The 19280-nt window shown below is 41.1% G+C and overlaps 1 protein-coding gene across 1 annotated transcript in view; it reads left to right on the top strand.

Moving 5' to 3' along the window:
- Nucleotides 1-9914, top strand: part of LOC121314128 (probable G-protein coupled receptor 158) — an 80710-nt gene extending 70796 nt beyond the window's left edge. Inside the window, exons 8-11 of the mRNA XM_041247067.1 lie at nucleotides 3335-3473; nucleotides 5763-5868; nucleotides 6942-7088; nucleotides 7396-9914. Coding sequence (XP_041103001.1) covers nucleotides 3335-3473; nucleotides 5763-5868; nucleotides 6942-7088; nucleotides 7396-9267 — 2264 coding nt within the window. The 3' untranslated portion in view covers nucleotides 9268-9914. The remainder of the gene's footprint in view (nucleotides 1-3334; nucleotides 3474-5762; nucleotides 5869-6941; nucleotides 7089-7395) is intronic.
- Nucleotides 9915-19280: the final 9366 nt, after the last annotated feature.

The following is a 19280-nucleotide window of genomic DNA, read 5'->3' as shown; positions in this document are numbered from 1 at the left end:
TGTTTTTTAAGTTTAATGTTCCTTAAGAAAACAACAAATTCTTATGCATTTATTTATTTTTATGTATTTATTTAATCATTGCGATCCATGCCTAATTTACAATTAAAAAATATGACTGCAATGTATAAAAAACAATTACAATGTACAAACAATGCAATAAAAACACGTGTGGATCAAACTTAATCAGCAGCATACAGAGATCTAAGAATACTATAAATGAGTCATATCTATTTGTTAATGTGGACTGAGGTAGAAGCATTGGCAGGTGCTTCTAAACATTTCCATCATACCAATTTCGCAATAAGTTGTAATTTTAAGCAAAGATGCATTACAAATACCAAAATACCATTTGCAGCCACTAGCAGAAGACCATACCCTATCACTTGTTATTTACAAGGCTGTGTTTATAGACTTTAGAATTATGTTCATCTTGTTTTCATCGTGTGTATTTGATTTATAAACTAGATTCTCTGGTTCTGTAGAACTCACTGCATTTTTTGTGTTTTGAAAATTCCTTGTTGGTTTTGTTTGGTAATGCCTCATTCTCAGTTTATACAGTATATTTTGACCAGCCTTCAAATCACTGTATAGTATATTCGATTACCCCTCATAGAAACGATAGAATTCAATAATGTAAAGAAGTAAAGCAAGTACAGTATATTTCTAATTTTTACTGGTATAGTCTTGTGATGGTGGCAACTTTATTTACTTGCCCCAAGTAAGACTTCTGATCAAGGGTTGTTTAAGTCTATCCAAAGCTATTACATACTGGTAGACTGTGGGACTCTTGCAATAAGTCTGTAGTACTTTACAAAATGCATATATCTGTTTATAAATTAAATTTAATATTAAGCATATTATGCAGTAGAGAAAGAATAATGTGCATGTGTTATAGTCTTAAAATATAAATAACATAACATCTGTCGTAGAAGCTCATATTTACAATTCCTTTTCCAATTCCAATTCAACTTTTGGCTAGATCCCAACAAAATGTTTTACTGTCAGCCTTAGTTACATTTGAGAAAAAGCATGCTGCTTCTAATTAGTCTTGAAGGGGGTTTGGAGATACAGTACTGTAACATTTTTATTGTGTTTGCAATAGGATATGAGGTCAAAAGAGTCAAAGCCCAGACAGTTTTACCAACAACCAAACAATTATGAGTTTTACTAACAAGCAAACCCAAACATCTAAATCTTTAATCATGGTTATACATTTAAAAGGAGATTTTAGAGTAATGAATGTAAATCCAAATAATAGGGAGAAAAAATTGAGTACATTTTGTATTGTGGTTTAGATTTTATGATTAATTTAAATCTGGATACTTACTAAAATCCATTTGTTGGGTTACCAGGACTGTTAGCAAAATAGATGGAAAAGCCAGTGAACTAGAAAGAGAATGTACTGACAGCCTGAAAAATAACACATCAACACACTGATAAGATAAGCATTTAAAAATTCAATTTCTACTGCTGCCAGAACACAGTGTGCTTCTAAACAGATATGGCTACTTGTTTTCAAAACCAGAACTGCAGTCAATTCTGACAGGCAAAGCAGCTGGGGATAAATATTAGACATCTTAAGAAAACACACAAACAACGGCTGCAGCGGTAGCCTGAATATTGATTATAGATAAATTTAGTAATCAGCAATTATTTTTTTGTATTTCTCTCCCAATTTAGATATCTAATTATTTTCTCGCTCAGCTTACCGCTACCACCCCTGCGCTAACTTGGGAGCGGCAAAGACGAACACATGCTGTCTTCCGAAGCACGTGCTGTCAGCCGACCACTTCTTTTCACACTGTAGACTCACCATGCAGCCACCTCAGAGCTACAGCGTCAGAGGACAAAGCAGCTCTGGGCAGCTTACAGGCAAGCGGTGGGCCGAGAACACTCTGGCCGACCTAGGCCAATTGTGCGCCACTCCCTTGGAGCTCCTGTCCATGGTCGGCAATAGAATAATAATAATAATAATAGAACTCGAACTGGTAACGTCCAGACTATAGGGCGGATCCTGCACTCCACTCGGAGAGCCTTTACTGGATGCGCCCCTATGCTGTATTTCTTATTTATAAATGTGCAAATTAAAATTATAAAACATGAAATGATTAGCTGAGGCATGGGGATCTTCTTTCTGTTTTAAAACAACTAGGATCAACCCTGGCATTGAACTTTTTACTGAGCTACAATACATATCTTTACTTCTTTGTCTCACTATTTTTGATTGTTGACGTATTTAAATATTGCATGTTAATCTTCTAGGAAAAGCGTTTGCTTTGTGACATATTATTGTACTACAAGATTGTCCATATGTTTGAATATTAACAGTTGACAGTAGTCTGTCATTTTGCAATGTGTGGTATGTAGAAATATTTGATGATAGTCCAAAAAAAGATGTTACAATCTTTAGATAAAAAACAGCACAGAAAAGGGAAATACTAATAATCTGCACCACACATAAAAATTACATGAATGTGTTCCTCTGTCCTGTAAAACATTTAACATCTGGAATGGTATTTGTGTCTATCTTATGGCATCCCCTGTATCTCCCCTTTGGCTGGTACATGTACCTTATATCATATTTTATAATTATGTTCAGCATTCGACAGGGCAGGAGTTTACATAAACTGTTTTGTAAATTTCTAAAAATGTAATTTAAAAAAAGGGACCGAAGGGGATATATATTTTCTTTTACTAGTACTGTAGCACAATTCATCTTTTTATCTTGGAAAAGTCATCTTGAGATAAAAAACAAATAGCTATAGTAATAGATACACTGACTGGGTAACAATATCTTTGAAATGGATGTGCTTCTAATACAACTGCTAACTAGTACAATAACAAATAAATGTAGGGAAGCAGCTTCAGCAATTAACAGTCACCACCTGACCTATTTTAAGTTGTCCTTGAATGATATATTATATATAACTTTTAAACTGAGTATGCTTATTAAAAAAAAAACAGATTGTGATGATTCAAAGTTGAACTATTTCTAATAACCCTCTGTTTGGGGTATGGCTTCATCTTCAAAGTTTTACAGTAATCGATATAAAGGAAGAGTAAACTGAATAAAATCACACTAACAACAACGATTCTGTTTATTTTGTCCTATAGTATTATACTGGCACATTATATTCGTACATGGACCTAAAATCCTGGCAATGCATGGAAACTGCGTTTGTGAATGCATTCTATTTGTGGGTTTGTTACATTTTAGTATTCACGTTGTCCAAACCTGGATTTCTTTTGTTTCATTCATTTCTTATTTAGATAGCAATTGATTGCAGATTAGGCTGGCTGTCAACCTATTTCCTGTTTGTGTTTTCCCAAACAGCTGAATTTCTTTTCCTCTTGTGGGGAGTTTATCTCTGCTGTGCAGTACGGACAGTGCCATCAGCATTTCATGAGCCACGCTACATGGCCGTTGCAGTCCATAATGAACTCATTATCTCTGCACTATTCCATATCATTAGGTAAGCAATCTGCAGACATTTTATTAATGAGAAAAACAAATAACTTCTTGGTGTGTACATGGCTTTTTAATGGTGTTTAACATAATAATAATAATAATAATAATAATAATAATAATAATAATAATAATAATACATTTTGCAATACAATGTCACAATGGCCTAAAATTTCACTGTGATATAGCTTGAAAGAATCTGCAGATTTCTGTTATATTTAGCATGTTGATTATGGTGTTAAAGCTCACAGCTATGTGCTTTATCAGCATGCTCCCTTAGTGCTCACTGCCACAACTCTCAGCTATCTGAACTTTAACCACAGGGCACTTCTTATAGAGCTGAATTGCTCTGAAAATAAAGGACTAGTTTCATTCAGCCAAACTAGGGTATGTAACATTGTTCAAGACACTAAATTAATAGCTGGACTCTTTTTTTACTTTGGAACACAACGCTCATCAAAAACAACAATAATAATAATCAAGACAATACCAAAATAGCCCTTGCAGTCAACAATTAGAAGAGCTGCAAGGAATGCTTGCAAACATCACCAAAGATAGGGGAACAGTTAACAAAACCAAAAAAAAAAAAACCAGTACTCACTCCTGAAGTTACTTCAGACAGTACTGTATAATCAATATACTGTGGTATCAATGGGATTAAAATAGGCTCCACATTCGATTCCATGGAGAATAACAGTACACCATGAACACAAATAAAACTAATAATAATCTGAAAAAAACTGCGTGGGTTTGCATCAATTCAAAGGTTCTGACAACTGAGGTTAATGTCCACATTTCCAAATCTGGAAACACAGAAACAATGAAGTCTGAACCCCTCCCCTGTCTCTGGCAAGAACCGGTAGTGTTTCCTGGTAGTGATGCTTAATATGACATTACCACCCATTCCACTTCATCTGTGAATATTTATTCTGATTTCTAAAACCAACCCTTTATGAGGAAACAAAACTGCAAACATCCCTTGGCTGTATGGTCGAGGAAGGGCTAAATGACTTTCAGATTTCATAAAAGAGTCACAGAGCTGTTATTTAGCACCATAATATTGAATTAGGATGAAATCATGCTGCCTCTTCCCAGGCTGGCCCAATCTGTAACCCATCTTCTAGCACAGATATAGTTACAGATGTCTTGTGATCCCATGGTTAGCCTTCTACACTGAAAAGCACATTGTGTTCTCTCGCACAATGTAAACTAATAGGTTCATGTGAACTACAGTACCATTGCTGTTAATGTTACAGAAAATAGATAAACAAACTGGGACACAAAGGAAGGAGCTGGTCATGTGCCATGAACATATTCATGTTACATATGGGGCTGTATCCATAAAGCATTAGTATGCTAGTAAATGCATAATACAGCAATTCGTGTAAATCACTAGTATACAGCTATGGCCAAAAGTTTTGCATTACCTGGAATTTTAGGATTGAGACATAATTAAAAAAAAACAACAACTATATGAACATAATTTAGATATTGTATTTAATATCATGTAATCAAAGAAACTACAGAATTATATTGCGAAAGTCTGCCGGAAGCCATAAAAGGTCAGTATTTCATGTGAGATTTTGAAATGTCAGGCCTTTGTTGTCACTTTTTCATTAAGTGTATGGAAAACGTAACATTATTCAGCAGGTTTTATTTCGACTTTATAAAGCAAAATGTGTTCATTCTATAGGGTGATGCAAAACTTTTGACCATAGCTGTAGGTCATTTGGATATCACAATACAGCAGTGTTATGATGTCACTGTCCCGTTATCTGCAAGCTTTCAACTTCAATATTAAAAATGTCATGAATAAATCGCATACATTCAGTTCTGCTTATATAATGTATTATACAGTGTGTTATAAAATGGCAAGAATAGATGGAGCAATCTCATTGGCTAACACATGTTCCAACCTGTGCAGATATGTCACCATACCAGCACAGTATGGAACGTTGCCTCACTTTGAAAGGGGTGGGGTTAAGTGGGGGTGCTGTTTTCTAAGTGCAATAACACACTCGAACGTGTTCAAATATGACCCAATATCCACAGACCTTGGCTGTTTAACACTTGGCTTCACCTCTTGCGGATATTGGACCCTTTTTAAACCCCTTGTTGTGAGTTATTACATTCTCTCAGCATTTAGTACACTTTAGAATATCATTAGAATGAACAGAATGTTCTATTATACAACACGTGTTTGCTGCCATCCAATCAGAACAGAGAAAGAGTGTGTGTCTGGAGCCTGCAGGTTGAGTAACTGTCAGTGTGCTGAAGTGATTTCTGTTTCTTCTAGGTTCACTGTAGCCTCTACACTTCATCCAGACTGGATGCTTATGCTCTTCTTTGCTCACACACACTTGACAGTGACTGCTTCCATGGGGTTGCTGCTAATACCAAAGGTACTCTTTTTTTTTTTTTTACTTTTCTTTCAACGCCAACATGATGGCAAAAACAACAATTGCAAAATGTATAGTATAATATATTTTATGGGGATAAAAAAAATAAGTATTTGACCAGTGAGACATACATAGGACTCTTTGTTTTTGGTTTTTATTTTTGGTCACGTGACGTCCCTTTAAAGTTATATTGAGGCGACTCTGTTTCTTAATTAAACTCGTGGAAAAGCTTTGATTGTGAAACAAGATCACTTTTGGTTTTTCTCCCATAACTTGAATGAGACAATGATTCTGTTTCATCGATAATGTAAAAAAAAAAAAGGCAGCTCCTTATTTTTAATTCAAACCGATCATAAAAAGCGAGTTCAGTTAAATTGCTTTTCCTGGGTTTAAAATCTTAATGACTCGTTGCAAAAATGCTAGACCCTGTTTTGCAAGTAATAGTTTCTTCTTAATTATGATTTAATTAAATCAATTGAACTTCATTCTCTGTATGCGATCGGTTTGAATTAAAAATAAGGAGCTGCCTTTTTATTTTGCATTATCAATCAAACAGAGTCGTTGTCTAAATCAAGCTATGGGAGAATAAGATAGTGAACTTGTTTCACAATCAACACAATCTTTAATAAAACGGAGTCGGCTCAAAAAAGGGACATCACGTGATCAAAAATAAAAACCGTAAACAAAGACCACTAGTCATACAGTACGGTACATACAACTTTAGAGATTACAGCTGTTATCAAATGCAGTAGGGTTCTGACTAGCAGTAGTAGGCAGACTGAATTCCATTTTTGGCTAGACAACACTAGCTGACAGTCAGGTAGATTTAAGGTGTTCCTCTTCACCTCTTAAGGAATTACGGTCCCAGATACAGTATCTCTCTGTCCTTGTCTCATCGCTAGTGTACCTAAACATCAAGCTATAAGAGACTGCTGTTTTTGCCATAGTGTACCATGTCATGTAACACGTCTTTGTAGGCATGAAGGCCTTCTTGTATTTTTGGTGTATGGCAGCCTAAAGGTGCAGTACAAGTTAAAGTGAAAGGGGTTGTTTTGTGTTATGTGCCCCATATCCAGTTCCTGCTAGCAAGGACTAACCCGAGAGACGACACTGCTGCTGAAGCCTATGAGGATGACCTTGATTTAGGCAGGTCAGGGTCTTACCTGAACAGCAGTATCGCTTCAGCTTGGAGTGAGCACAGCCTGGATCCAGATGACATCCGGGTAAATAAGCAAAACTCTTCTGAAGATTTTTTTATTATTATTTTAAATTTGATTTTTGACTTTTGAAAATATCCCCTAAGTATGAGGCAGTCTTCAGGATTATCAATAAAACATGATGTGTTTCATTATCTAAACTGTTATGAAGAGCCACTGTTTTGTCTGTTATTTGTGTAAAGAAGCATGCGCATTATTTTTTAATGACGTCAGTAACTGCATGTGTTTTTTTTATGTTCCTGTACACTGCTGCATGCCATATGTGCTTTTTTAAAGATGGAACAATTATTGTTTCTTGTTTTTAACCACACAGGAAGAACTGAAGAAACTTTATTCTCAGCTTGAAATCTATAAGAGGAAGAAGATGGTCGCCAACAATCCACACTTGCAGAAGAAAAGGAGCTCAAAGAAGGGGCTTGGCCGCACCATAATGAGGCGCATTACTGAGATTCCAGAGACTGTAAGCAGACAGTGCAGCCGGGAAGACAAGGAATTGGGGGATCATACTAGTGCCAGAAACAGCATCAGCACTTTTAGGAGAAACCCCTTTGACCCTGCGCACTCCAGCACAAAAACCAAAGAGGAGTCTTTGAAAAGCAAAGCCTTCTCCATCAAGAAGTCACACAGCAGCTATGATCACGTAAGGGACCAAAGCGAGGACTCCAGCAGCCCCGCCACAGAGAAGATGGAAGTTTCTATCACTGAGAGTTCCCTCTTGGATACCTTAATGGGCAAGGAGAAACAGGAGAAAAAGTCCACAGAGGCTATTGAGGCTGAATCCACAGAGTCTCTTCCGTTAGTTTGCAAATCTGCCAGTGCACACAATTTGACCGCAGATAAGAAATCTTTGCACCCCAGAACATCCATGTTGCAGAAATCCCTCAGTGTTATTGCCAGTGCCAAGGAGAGAACCCTGGGGCTCACAGGCAAAGCCCCAAGCCTTGAGGAAAACAGCAGACAGCAAAAGAGTCAGCAGAAGGGGAGAGAGTCCAACAAGCCTCACTCTGAGAAGAGCGACCACCAGCAGAATAATGTCGCCAGCCTAGCGGAGGAGGCTAAAAAGTCCAATAAACAAGGAATCATGAAGCCCCAGGGGAGTAGCAGTCAGCCTTCTCTCAGCCCAGACCCAGGGAAGACAGGACCCAAAGATCAGTTTGATGTGGCTGAGGTTTGCCCATGGGAGGTTCAGGACCTTCCTCCTACTCCACCAGAAAATAAGGTCCAGAAACACGTATCCATTGCTCCGAAGGAATCCATATTATCCCATGGGTCCCACGCAAAAGGTAAATCACAGAACAAGCAGATAGCTACAGAGAATTTGTCTTCACAAGTTAAACAGTCAACTCAGAAGAACTTTGATAAGTCAGAAATATGCCCTTGGGACTTTGAGGAGCCCCATGACTTGATAGAGGGGTCTAAACCACTGGAAAGCCATCAGTCTATGCCACCCCTTTCTAAAGGCGAGCACTCTAGTAAAGCTCAGAAGGCTGAGATTTGCCCTTGGGAGTTTGAAGAGACGGTAACCCGAGGCGTTGAAGTTAGACAACCAGAGTCAGATAAGATCAAGCAAGGGGGGCAGAAAAAGAATGCATTCCCAGTTGATGTTCAAGGCAAGGAACTTCTGTCAGATGCCTCAAAATCTAACAGCAGCTCACAGCTGCCTACACCCAAAAAGGCAGAAGTCTGCCCATGGGATTATGACCCTGAATTGTCACCTAATTCTGACATGAATGCTGCCCCAACTGCCTTTTTGAAAACAAAAGACACAACTCCAAAGAAGAAAGGACTGTTCTCAATTTCAAAAGATAAGGAAAGGAGACGAGACAGGGATGATGAAAAGAGTAAAGCCAAGAGCAAAGAGAAGGCTGCGTTTACAAAAGGTATGCAGAAACCTGTCAGCCAATCAAAACTGGCAGAGGTGTGTCCCTGGGAAACTGAAAGCAGACTGGATACTTCAAAACAGGAAAGAAAAAGCACACTGAATGAGCTGAGTGCAGCCAAGAGCAAACAAGCTGCTATTTGCCCCTGGGAATTCGAGGGCATTCCTGACACTAAAGAACTTGACACAAATACTTGTGTAGAACAACTCAATCCAGATTCCAAAAGGGAAGCAGCTGGTCAAACCAGATTGGTTGAGGTTTGTCCATGGGACTTTGATGACCAAACAACTGGCAATAATGCATGACATGTTTTCAATTCAGCATATTCATTGTTCATGGAGCTTTTCTTTTTTTTCACATGACGAACCTCATAAATCCAAAAAGACAAAGAGAAGTAACAGGAATGAACAGAAAGGAGGCTTTACCCAGGTTGCCTTTTTCCTCCAAATATCATTAGTTTTTTTTCTCTTTTAACAAACTGTCACGTCTTCTATAAAGCATTCCAGATTGATACTGAGTATTTTGTGAATTTTTGCTGATTTATGACAATATTCTAATATTTCAAATTATGCAACTGTACGGCACTTTTACTGCAACATAAAATACCCGTTTTAACTGTACAGTACTTTCAGTTTCATTCACATTTAATAAGTGTGCACATGGCCACTGATGCCACAAATTCTTTTCCATTGCTATTTTATTTGTTGAAGTTTATATGGTGGATCTTCTGTTCTGTCTAGTGTTTACAAATCCCAGCATATATCCTTCACAATTATAGTTTAATATTAAATATTATTCAGGGTTTTTTATAGAGTGAATTTATATGCTTTTATTTTCCCACCAGAGGTATGCATACCCTTGGTTTATATTTCATTCAGTGGTCCTACCAAGAATCCATTAAAGCAGGGGTCTCCAATCCTGGTCCTGGAGGACCAGTGTCACCCCTAGTTTTTGTTCCAACTGTATCCTAAATTACTTAATTGGACCAATTAAGTGCTTATTAGATGCGTAATTGGTCCAATTAAGTAATTTATGGTACAGTTGGAACAAAAACCAGGAGGGACACTAGCCCTCCAGGAGCAGGTTTGGAGACCCCTGTCTTGAAGTGTAAATTACTTACCATAATGATTTCTTTATATGTGTTTTAGGTAAGTAAAGCTAATTCAATCAGTTATGTCTGTATGTTTGTATTACAAGAAAAGCAAATATTACATTTCTTTAAAACTATTAAGGTTTAAGCATAGTATATTTATGTAGGCGTGTCATAGTTATAGCAATCATATTATCCAAAGTGCTAGAAATATAATCAAACAGAACTTTACAGATTCTTATTTCTTTACAAAAGAATGCCATGCAACTTGGTTCAATTATGGTCAACAGTGTGTGGACAGTGTGCTATAAAAAGTAGCTCAATCAGATATAACCCTTGTGGATATCAATCTATTGGACTTCAATGTCAGGTTTAAGTCTTTAGTCGTTTTTATTGCTGTACAGTACATGAAAAGCCTTTCACTTCTGGGTTACAAGTTCAGTACCAGCTAAGACTTGAATGCAAGCTGGAGTCCTATGTGAAACTGCATTCTCCGGTTCTGAAAAGACATGTGTACACACTGCTAAAAACACCATCACAATCAGTAATAAACAATTATTTTGTTCAAATTTGCTCAAAGGGAAAGCATTGTGTAAGCATGGAGAATGAATTACCATTCAGCCCACACAGCATTGTTTTAAATCAAGCTTTTCCCAAGATAATACTTTACTGTGCATCACCATACTTAAATATGTTTTCTTTATAGGTCCCCGTGATTCCCCATGCTTAACCATGCTTTCACTTTGCTTTGAATATAGTATCATACTTGTACCAGTTATCTGCAATAAAACGTGTATAAAATGAAGGTTGAGGTACATTGGTGGGACTGTGTGGGAAACTTGGCTAGAATATACTACACCTGCTTGTAGTACTTCAGTGTCCAGTGTTATCAACCTGTCACCTTTATAAATCAGTTATGCTTGTTATAGCTTTTATCTGTGTAATAAACAGAATGCTTAGCTTAATGATTACTCCTTCAAATGTCCTATTTAACCATGTGCTGTGTCAGAGCCATTCAATGCCAGGATTGCTGGGTATAATTAAAAAAAAAAAAAAATCAGCCAGGTTTCGAAAAGTCCAGTTGGTAGAAATTTTAGTCAGCTAATTTAGTAATAATAACTTGTTCTAATTGAATGTGCTAACTGTTCTATTTCAGATAATTTTTGCCTTGCTCTTTTAGGATTTTACTTGGCTGTTTTTTTTTTTTCAGCCTCTTCATTTTTTTTTTTTGCATTTTAGTTGACCATAGGAATAAATATATTTGGAACAAAGAAAAAAAAAAAAAAGTTTCCTAATATTAGACTTTGTGGAATCATGCTGTATTATCTTATTGCTTCAGTGGCTTCTGCATGAAAACAAGAATTGGTAGGACTGACATTTCACTGCCCTAAATAACTTTTAGCTATTGGACTGTTATAGATTGTATAGTGAGTGAAACTGTACCTTACCCACTGTATTCTGTGCTTGTTATAATAATCCTCTATGACAAGCTATGGCATCCACCTGAAAATATTTGGTAGATTTATATTGTGTTGTGACAGCATGTAAATAAAATATCTTCTCTGCAATAAACATTTATATAAAAATATGTTGTTATTCTCTTAAAACGTATGCACAAAAAACGTGGATACGTCAACAAGATCACTGCTGTTGTTCTGTCAGGCCAGCTGAAAGGAATATCATTCAAATGTCATAGCTATGCACCTTATCCTCTCATGCAAAAATAGTAGCCCAGATTCTGGGGTTAAACAGTATGCACAGCTACAGCCAAAAGTTTTGCATCCCCCTCTATAGAGAATCAACTAACTTTGCTTCATAACGTCGAATGAAACCTGCGGAAGCAATGTTAACATATTGAATTGCAAATCACTTTATAGTTTTCCATATGTTTAATGAAAAATGGAAAGATGTGACATTTAAAAAATAAAACATGAAATAGACAACTGTTAACACTCTAACATCACACACACAAAACCAGATTTTTGTTTTAGGAGAGAAAGGCAGTAAAAAAATAAGAAATTGTGTCCACTTTCTTCTTCTATAACTTGTTGAACAGGCAAACCATACAGTAAATGAAGACAGACCTTTGTGAAGCTTGGTATACTTCGGAATGAGATGAACCTGGGACTTTTGAACTAATGTTTTATTCATTTATAGTTTTTTGATTGAATTTACATGCACTTACCTCCTGGTCACAGGTCTGTAGAGCAACACAATGAATATTTGTGACTTAAGACAAGGTTGGAAATTTAAAACAAAACAAATTTGAGAAGTCAGCTTGAGCTAGCAGTTTAAATCATTGTGCTGAAGACTTGACACATCTGGGTACATGGGTTTAAATTTTCACATTAAAAAAAAAGTATTGTGCTAATTAATTAGAATACCCCATTGCTACTGTGGTTTTGACTTGTTGTGCATATAAAATCAAATCACTGTATCTGAAAATTTTGTAACATTTTCAAAATAGGCAAATTAGTGATTGCCTAATTTAACTGATGAGTTTAATAGGACACACATGCAATTCACTTAAAATACTAAGAGAAAAGAAACACATTGCAATAAATGGTAAAATGCATGAGGCATTTTAGAAGTTGTTTAAGATCCTTAATTAAAGCACAAAGTTTTCTAACATTTTCACACATAAGTGCCTGTTGTTTCTATATCTGACTGATTACTGACTATTTCATATGTGAAAAAATGCTGGTGATTCAAATTATCATTTCATAGGGGGCATGTTGAGTCAACTTCACATATAACTAGTGCTCTTCGTTTCTGGTTTTTATTTTTGATCACGTGATGTCCCTTTTTTTGAGCTGACTGTTTTACAGGAAAGTGTTGATTGTGAAACAAGTTCACTTTAGTTTTTTCTCCTGTAACTTGATTGAGACTAGGATTCTGTTTCACTGATAATGTAAAAAAAAAAGGCAGCTCCTTATTTTTAATTCAAACCGAACACAAACAGAGAATGATGTTAAATTGATTTAATTAAATCGTAATTAAGAGGAAACTATTGTTTGCCAGACAGGTTTGCAACATTTTTGGTATAAGGTTTTAAATCTGGGAAAAGCCATTTAACTGAACTCGCTTTTTGTACATGTATTAATTATCTTGACAAAGTATGAGACGCGAGATTGCAAAAAAGGGAGATATAATACCCTTATACCTAGAACTACAAGACCGGTCAAATGGACCGCTACATAGAAAAGGATTGCATTTTATTTATTTATTTATTTATTGCATTCATATAGCTATTGTTATGCAAAAGTATCGCAAAGCACTGTACAGTACATAGCAGAAAAAAAGAACAAACCACAATACATTTATATAGCATGTCATACATACAACTGCCACAGTCAGACCATTTAAATAACAGTATAGAAATAATAATACAAAAGCAGCAATTTTAAAACCAACTAAGATAAGGTTAACAGACGATTTTTCCACCTGAGATTGCCACCACTAACCTTCGACCAGACATTGTCTTGTGGTCTGGATCAGCACGCCTTGATCATCTGATAGAGTTAACAGTGCCATGGAAGGATGCTGTGGATGAGGCATATGAGAGGAAGAAACTTCAGTATGCTCAACCAGCTGCTGATGCGGAAAGGAGAGAATGGAGAGTCTGAGTTCACTCAGTGGAGGTGGGTTGTTGAGGATTTGTGGCACACTCTACAACCCGATTTCTCAAAGATGTCGGGTTCAGTGGCCAAGAGTTGTGTCGCACAGTGAAGAACTGGCTGTGGTTGAGATGGAAAGATTCTGGATGGGGTTCTCAAGCATAATAGAAAAAAGCAACGCTGATGTACGTGTAAGTAAGCTGGGCTGAGTTGAGTGGGGGACGGAGGGGGGTGATGCTGGGATGCCAGAGTCACTCTTGAGCCCTCTTGAGGTGTCGTGGGCTAGTCGACGAAATACAGAGGACAGAAGGTGCCCACTTTAAGACCCCAGAGATGTACCCTACTTATCTCAATCCAGACGGTTGTCATGCTGATGCACTGAGGAGACCGCACTGTGGTTGATCCCCGGAGCCAGCATCGTAGCCGTTGTGTGTGCTGATGTGCTGGGGAGGCAAAATGAGCTGATCCCTGGAGCCAGCATTACACTTCAGCAATCAAAACCATGCAGAAGGATATCTACATCAACCGATGGAAAGAAACGCAAATGGACGAAGATGCAGATGGATCACATTAGTTTCCTGTAAAGCTACGTCTTAGTTGGTGCTTATCTTGGTGAGAGCCGAGTTCAAATCAGCATGAAGTTTTTTAACATCTACTCTTATGTAATGCAAATCAGAAAGCCATTTTATAAAAGTACGTTTTTAGTCTTGAGTTAAAAATTATAATGGTTCCAGCCTCCTTGACAAATGAAGGCAGAGCATTCCATAATTTAGGAGCTCTGCAAGAAAAAACCCTACCTCCCGTGTTGCTTCTGTTGACCCTGGGAATAACCATCAGCCCCGCATCCTGTGACCTAAGAGTGCGGTTTGGAAGATACAAGGTCCGTAACTCCTGCAAATAACTAGGTGTTAATCCACTCAGGGCCTTGTAAATTAACAGCAAAATCTTAAAGTCAATTCTATACTGCACAGGGAGCCAGTGTAAAGAGGCCGAAGTAGAGGTAATATGTTCACTTTTCCTGGTTTAATTCAGAATTCTGAACAAGCTGCAAGCGGGATACCACATGTTTGGGACACCAGAAAAAAGTGTATAAAATAATAAATTCTAGATTAAATAAAGGCATGCATTAGGCTCTTGGCATCAGATGTACAGAAATAATCAGTCTAAGTTTGGCTATATTTCTCAAATGGTAAAAAGATACTTTAGTAACTTCCCTAATATGAGTCTCATATGAGAGATCAGGAGCAAAGATGACCCCAAACTCTTAATTTCAAGTTTAAATTTTGATGAGAGCCTGTAAGGGTCGAGCTTTAATTGGTTCTGTGATCCCACTAGCATAACCTCTGTTTTATCTGAATTCAACATTATAACATTCTGTAACATCCAATGCTTGATGTCTGAAGGCAATTAGCTAATAACACCCAGGCAGAAGAAATTACTGGCTTTAGGGACAAATATAGCTGGGCATCATCAGCATAGCAATGGAAGTTCACTCCGTGCCTGCAGATAATGTCACATAATGGTAACATATATAATGAAAACAACAAGGGACCTAATATGGAGCCCTGTGGAACACCACAGACAACTTCCGATAATGCTGATTTTACCTCTATAGAGACGGACTGAAACATTTCAGAAAGATAAGATTTGAACCAGGATAGGGCAAGGCCAGACGGTCCCCCTGTGCTTTCAAGACGATGGCAGTAGGATGGCATGGTCTACTACAGTATCAAAGGTTGCTCTTAGATCTAGAAGAATTAATACTGATGGAAAGCCCGAGTCAGAGCTTATCAGCAGGTTGTTCACAGCTCTGACAAGGGCCATCTTAGAGCTATGTGCAGCACGAAAACCAGACTAAAACTTCTCCAATATACCATTAAGAGTTAGAAATTTTTCAAATTGAATTGCAACAACTCTCCCTAGAACCTTCTCTAAGAATGGTAGGATGGAGATTTTGCTTATACAATTCAGTATTCAATTTTATTATTTGTATTTATCAGTCAGGGCTGTACCGGCGATGTATTAAACTGTGATTAGATCACTCTTCAGCCCTTACATGAATGGCTTCTTATAATCTAAGGTGTCTATTGTAATTCAATCAGCCTTGTGTAGCGTCTACAAAAGGCTAATGAAAAGACTGGTGGAAAAAAGAAATGGAGACAGTGGAGTTTTACAATACAACGAAGTGTGGGGTTGACATTTTAGACTAGATGGGAGGGAAATACCCCATGAAAGCTGGGTCTTGCAGGTGGCCTGGTCATGTGCTTTACCATGTATTGGATCTCACTGCCATCAACTCTTTTATTCTTTACAAAGAATGCACAGGCAAGAAGATAACGAGGAGAAGTTATATATTGCAGCTAGCAGAAGAACTTCAAGTGGACTAAAATGCGGACTAGAAAATCCTGCATATCTGTACTAATTTAATCCTGATTGCAGCGTCCCAAGCAGATAATACCGGTAATTTGTTTAAGTGATTGGAACAAGTGGGACAAATTAGACATAAAAGAGTGGACTAACCTACAGCTATGGCCATTCTAAACATAGTCACCTTGTCACAGAGACGGCCGAAGTGGGCGGCGTCAGAACCAGGAAAGGTAATGCAATACACAAACCACAGGACGGATGAATGAAATGAAATGATGATGGCGCTTGCTTGCGCCGGTTTATTGCAAAATAAAAGGGTTGAACAAACAAACAGAAAAAGGACACGGCACTGGTAGCCAAAATAAAACAGACAAACAAAAACGGACTAATACTTAACAAAAACGGTGAGCAGATAGACACACTAACAAACACGGTGAGTTTTAAATAAACAAGTATCGTGCTGGTCCCACCAGCACGTAATAGCAATTGAAATATCTAACTCTTTATCCTCCTCTCTCTCCCGTTCCCTACTCACCGAACACCCAACAACCCAGTATGTAAAACGTGCATCTATATATACTGTTGTGCTGGGATTCAATTACCAATTAATTATTCACTTGAATCCCAGCACGTGAATTAATAAAGTGCAATTCCCCGTGCTCACATATTACTACATTTTACTTGCACGTGAAGTGCTGTGCAATCCTCGTGCCTAAATACACATATACATTTTTAAACACTCGTGTTACACAGACCCGTTTATATCCCGTGTACCAATGTCTATACACCAACATTTAACACACCACACGCAACATATAACAGATAATATACACAGGGGCGGGCACTTTGTTACATATACCCCCTCCTGTGCAAAGCACACATGGCCTCAATGGCCACCTCCCCCCTTAAAAGCCCAAAAGTCCCGCCCAAAGTCCTTGGCCAGGACCAGAGGCTTCCAGGGGCCCACAGGTCGTAATGCTGTCAGCAGGGTAGCATTCTCCTGCCAGGGTAGTCCTAGCAGCGGAAAGGCTGCTTGGGGTGTGGTCTCCTGACCTTCCCCCTCCTTCGGCGCCGGCAGCTCCCCTTGGTGGGGCTTCAACCACCGTTCTTCCTGCAGGGAAGAAACTGCAGAGGGAGCAGGTCTCCGGACCTCCCCCACGATCTCCGGCGGAGAAACTGCTGCTGGGGTTGGCGGTCTCCAGACCTCCTCCCCCTCCTCCGGCAGCGAAACTGCTGCTGGGGTTGGCGGTCTCCAGACCTCCTCCCCCTCCTCCGGCAGCGAAACTGCTGCTGGGGTTGGCGGTCTCCAGACCTCCTCCCCCTCCTCCGGCAGCGAAACTGCTGCTGGGGTTGGCGGTCTCCAGACCTCCTCCCCCTTCTCCGGCAGCGAAACTGCTGCTGGGGTTGGCGGTCTCCAGACCTCCTCCCCCTTCTCCGGCAGCGAAACTGCTGCTGGGGTTGGCGGTCTCCAGACCTCCTCCCCCTTCTTCGTGGCCGGCAGCTCCCCTTCGTGGGGTTCTGGCCACAGTACTTCCGGCTGTGATGCGGAGCGGCGGGCAAACCCAGGCGATGCAGAGCGGCGGGCAACCCCAGGCGATGCAGAGCGGCGGGCAACCCCAGGCGATGCAGAGCGGCGGGCAACCCCAGGCGATGCAGAGCGGCGGGCAACCCCAGGCGATGCAGAGCGGCGGGCAACCCCAGGCGATGCAGAGCGGCGGGCAACCCCAGGCGATGCGAGGCTGGCATCCTTGGGCGAAGCGAGGCTGGCATCCTTGGGCGAAGCGAGGCTGGCATCCTTGGGCGAAGCGAGGCTGGCATCCTTGGGCGAAGCGAGGCTGGCATCCTTGGGCGAAGCGAGGCTGGCATCCTTGGGCGAAGCGAGGCTGGCATCCTTGGGCGAAGCGAGGCTGGCAGTCAGGACAAGCTGGGGTGCGGGTGTTGGCCCTCTTTTCGGCCACTGCAGCCGGGAGGTTCTTCCCCGTGCTTCCCTCAGCAGCCTATGCAAGGGCTGCTGAGGACCTCCAGCATCTAGTCCTGGCCCTTGTGGTGCAGGGAGAGGCAGCTCCTGCTCCTCTCCCCCTGATGGAGGTGGAGGCAGAGGAAGCTCCAGCTCCTCTCCTCGTGATGGTGGGGGAAGTGATACCAGCAGGCATTCACCCTCTGCTGGTGGGGGAAGTGATACCAGCAGGCATTCACCCTCTGCTGGTGGGGGAAGTGATACCAGCAGGCATTCACCCTCTGCTGGTGGACGGGGACCCAGCAGGCATTCACCCTCTGCTGGTGGACAGGGACCCAGCAGGCATTCACCCTCTGCTGGTGGGGGAAGTGATACCAGCAGGCATTCACCCTCTGCTGGTGGGGGAAGTGATACCAGCAGGCATTCACCCTCTGCTGGTGGACAGGGACCCAGCAGGCATTCACCCTCTGCTGGTGGACAGGGACCCAGCAGGCATTCACCCTCTGCTGGTGGCGGAGGCAGAGGCAGCTCCTGCTGCTCTGCCCCTGCCGGTGGAGGTGGCGGAGGCAGAGGCAGCTCCTGCTGCTCTCCCCCTGCCGGTGGAGGAGGCAGAGGCAGCTCCTGCTGCTCTCCCCCTGCCGGTGGAGGTGGCGGAGGCAGAGGCAGCTCCTGCTGCTCTCCCCCTGCCGGTGGAGGTGGCGGAGGCAGAGGCAGCTCCTGCTGCTCTCCCCCTGCCGGTGGAGGTGGCGGAGGCAGAGGCAGCTCCTGCTGCTCTCCCCCTGCCGGTGGAGGTGGCGGAGGCAGAGGCAGCTCCTGCTGCTCTCCCCCTGCCGGTGGAGGTGGCGGAGGCAGAGGCAGCTCCTGCTGCTCTGCTCCTGCCGGTGGAGGTGGCGGAGGCAGAGGCAGCTCCTGCTGCTCTCCCCCTGCCGGTGGAGGTGGCGGAGGCAGAGGCAGCTCCTGCTGCTCTCCCCCTGCCGGTGGAGGTGGCGGAGGCAGAGGCAGCTCCTGCTGCTCTCCCCCGGTGGAGGTGGAGGAGGCAGAGGCAGCTCCTGCTGCTCTGCTCCTGCCGGTGGAGGTAGGAGCGGCGTGTAGTCTCCTGGTGGTGGAGGTGGGAGCGGTGTGTAGTCTCCCCTTGATACAGGGGACTGGTGCGGCTCTCCCTCACTTGCAGGGGACTGGTGCGGCTCTTCCTCCCTTGCAGGAGACTGGTGCGGCTGTGGAGACAGCGGTGGGACCTCTGCCTTCCTCTTCCCCTTTCCCCTTCTCTGCCACCTCCTCACCTTCCTC

Source organism: Polyodon spathula, chromosome 4, assembly GCF_017654505.1.
Source record: "Polyodon spathula isolate WHYD16114869_AA chromosome 4, ASM1765450v1, whole genome shotgun sequence".
In the NCBI taxonomy this organism is placed as follows: Eukaryota; Metazoa; Chordata; class Actinopteri; order Acipenseriformes; family Polyodontidae; genus Polyodon; species Polyodon spathula.
The sequence above is the reverse complement of the archived record's forward strand: the minus strand, read 5'-3'. Positions and strand labels throughout refer to the sequence as shown.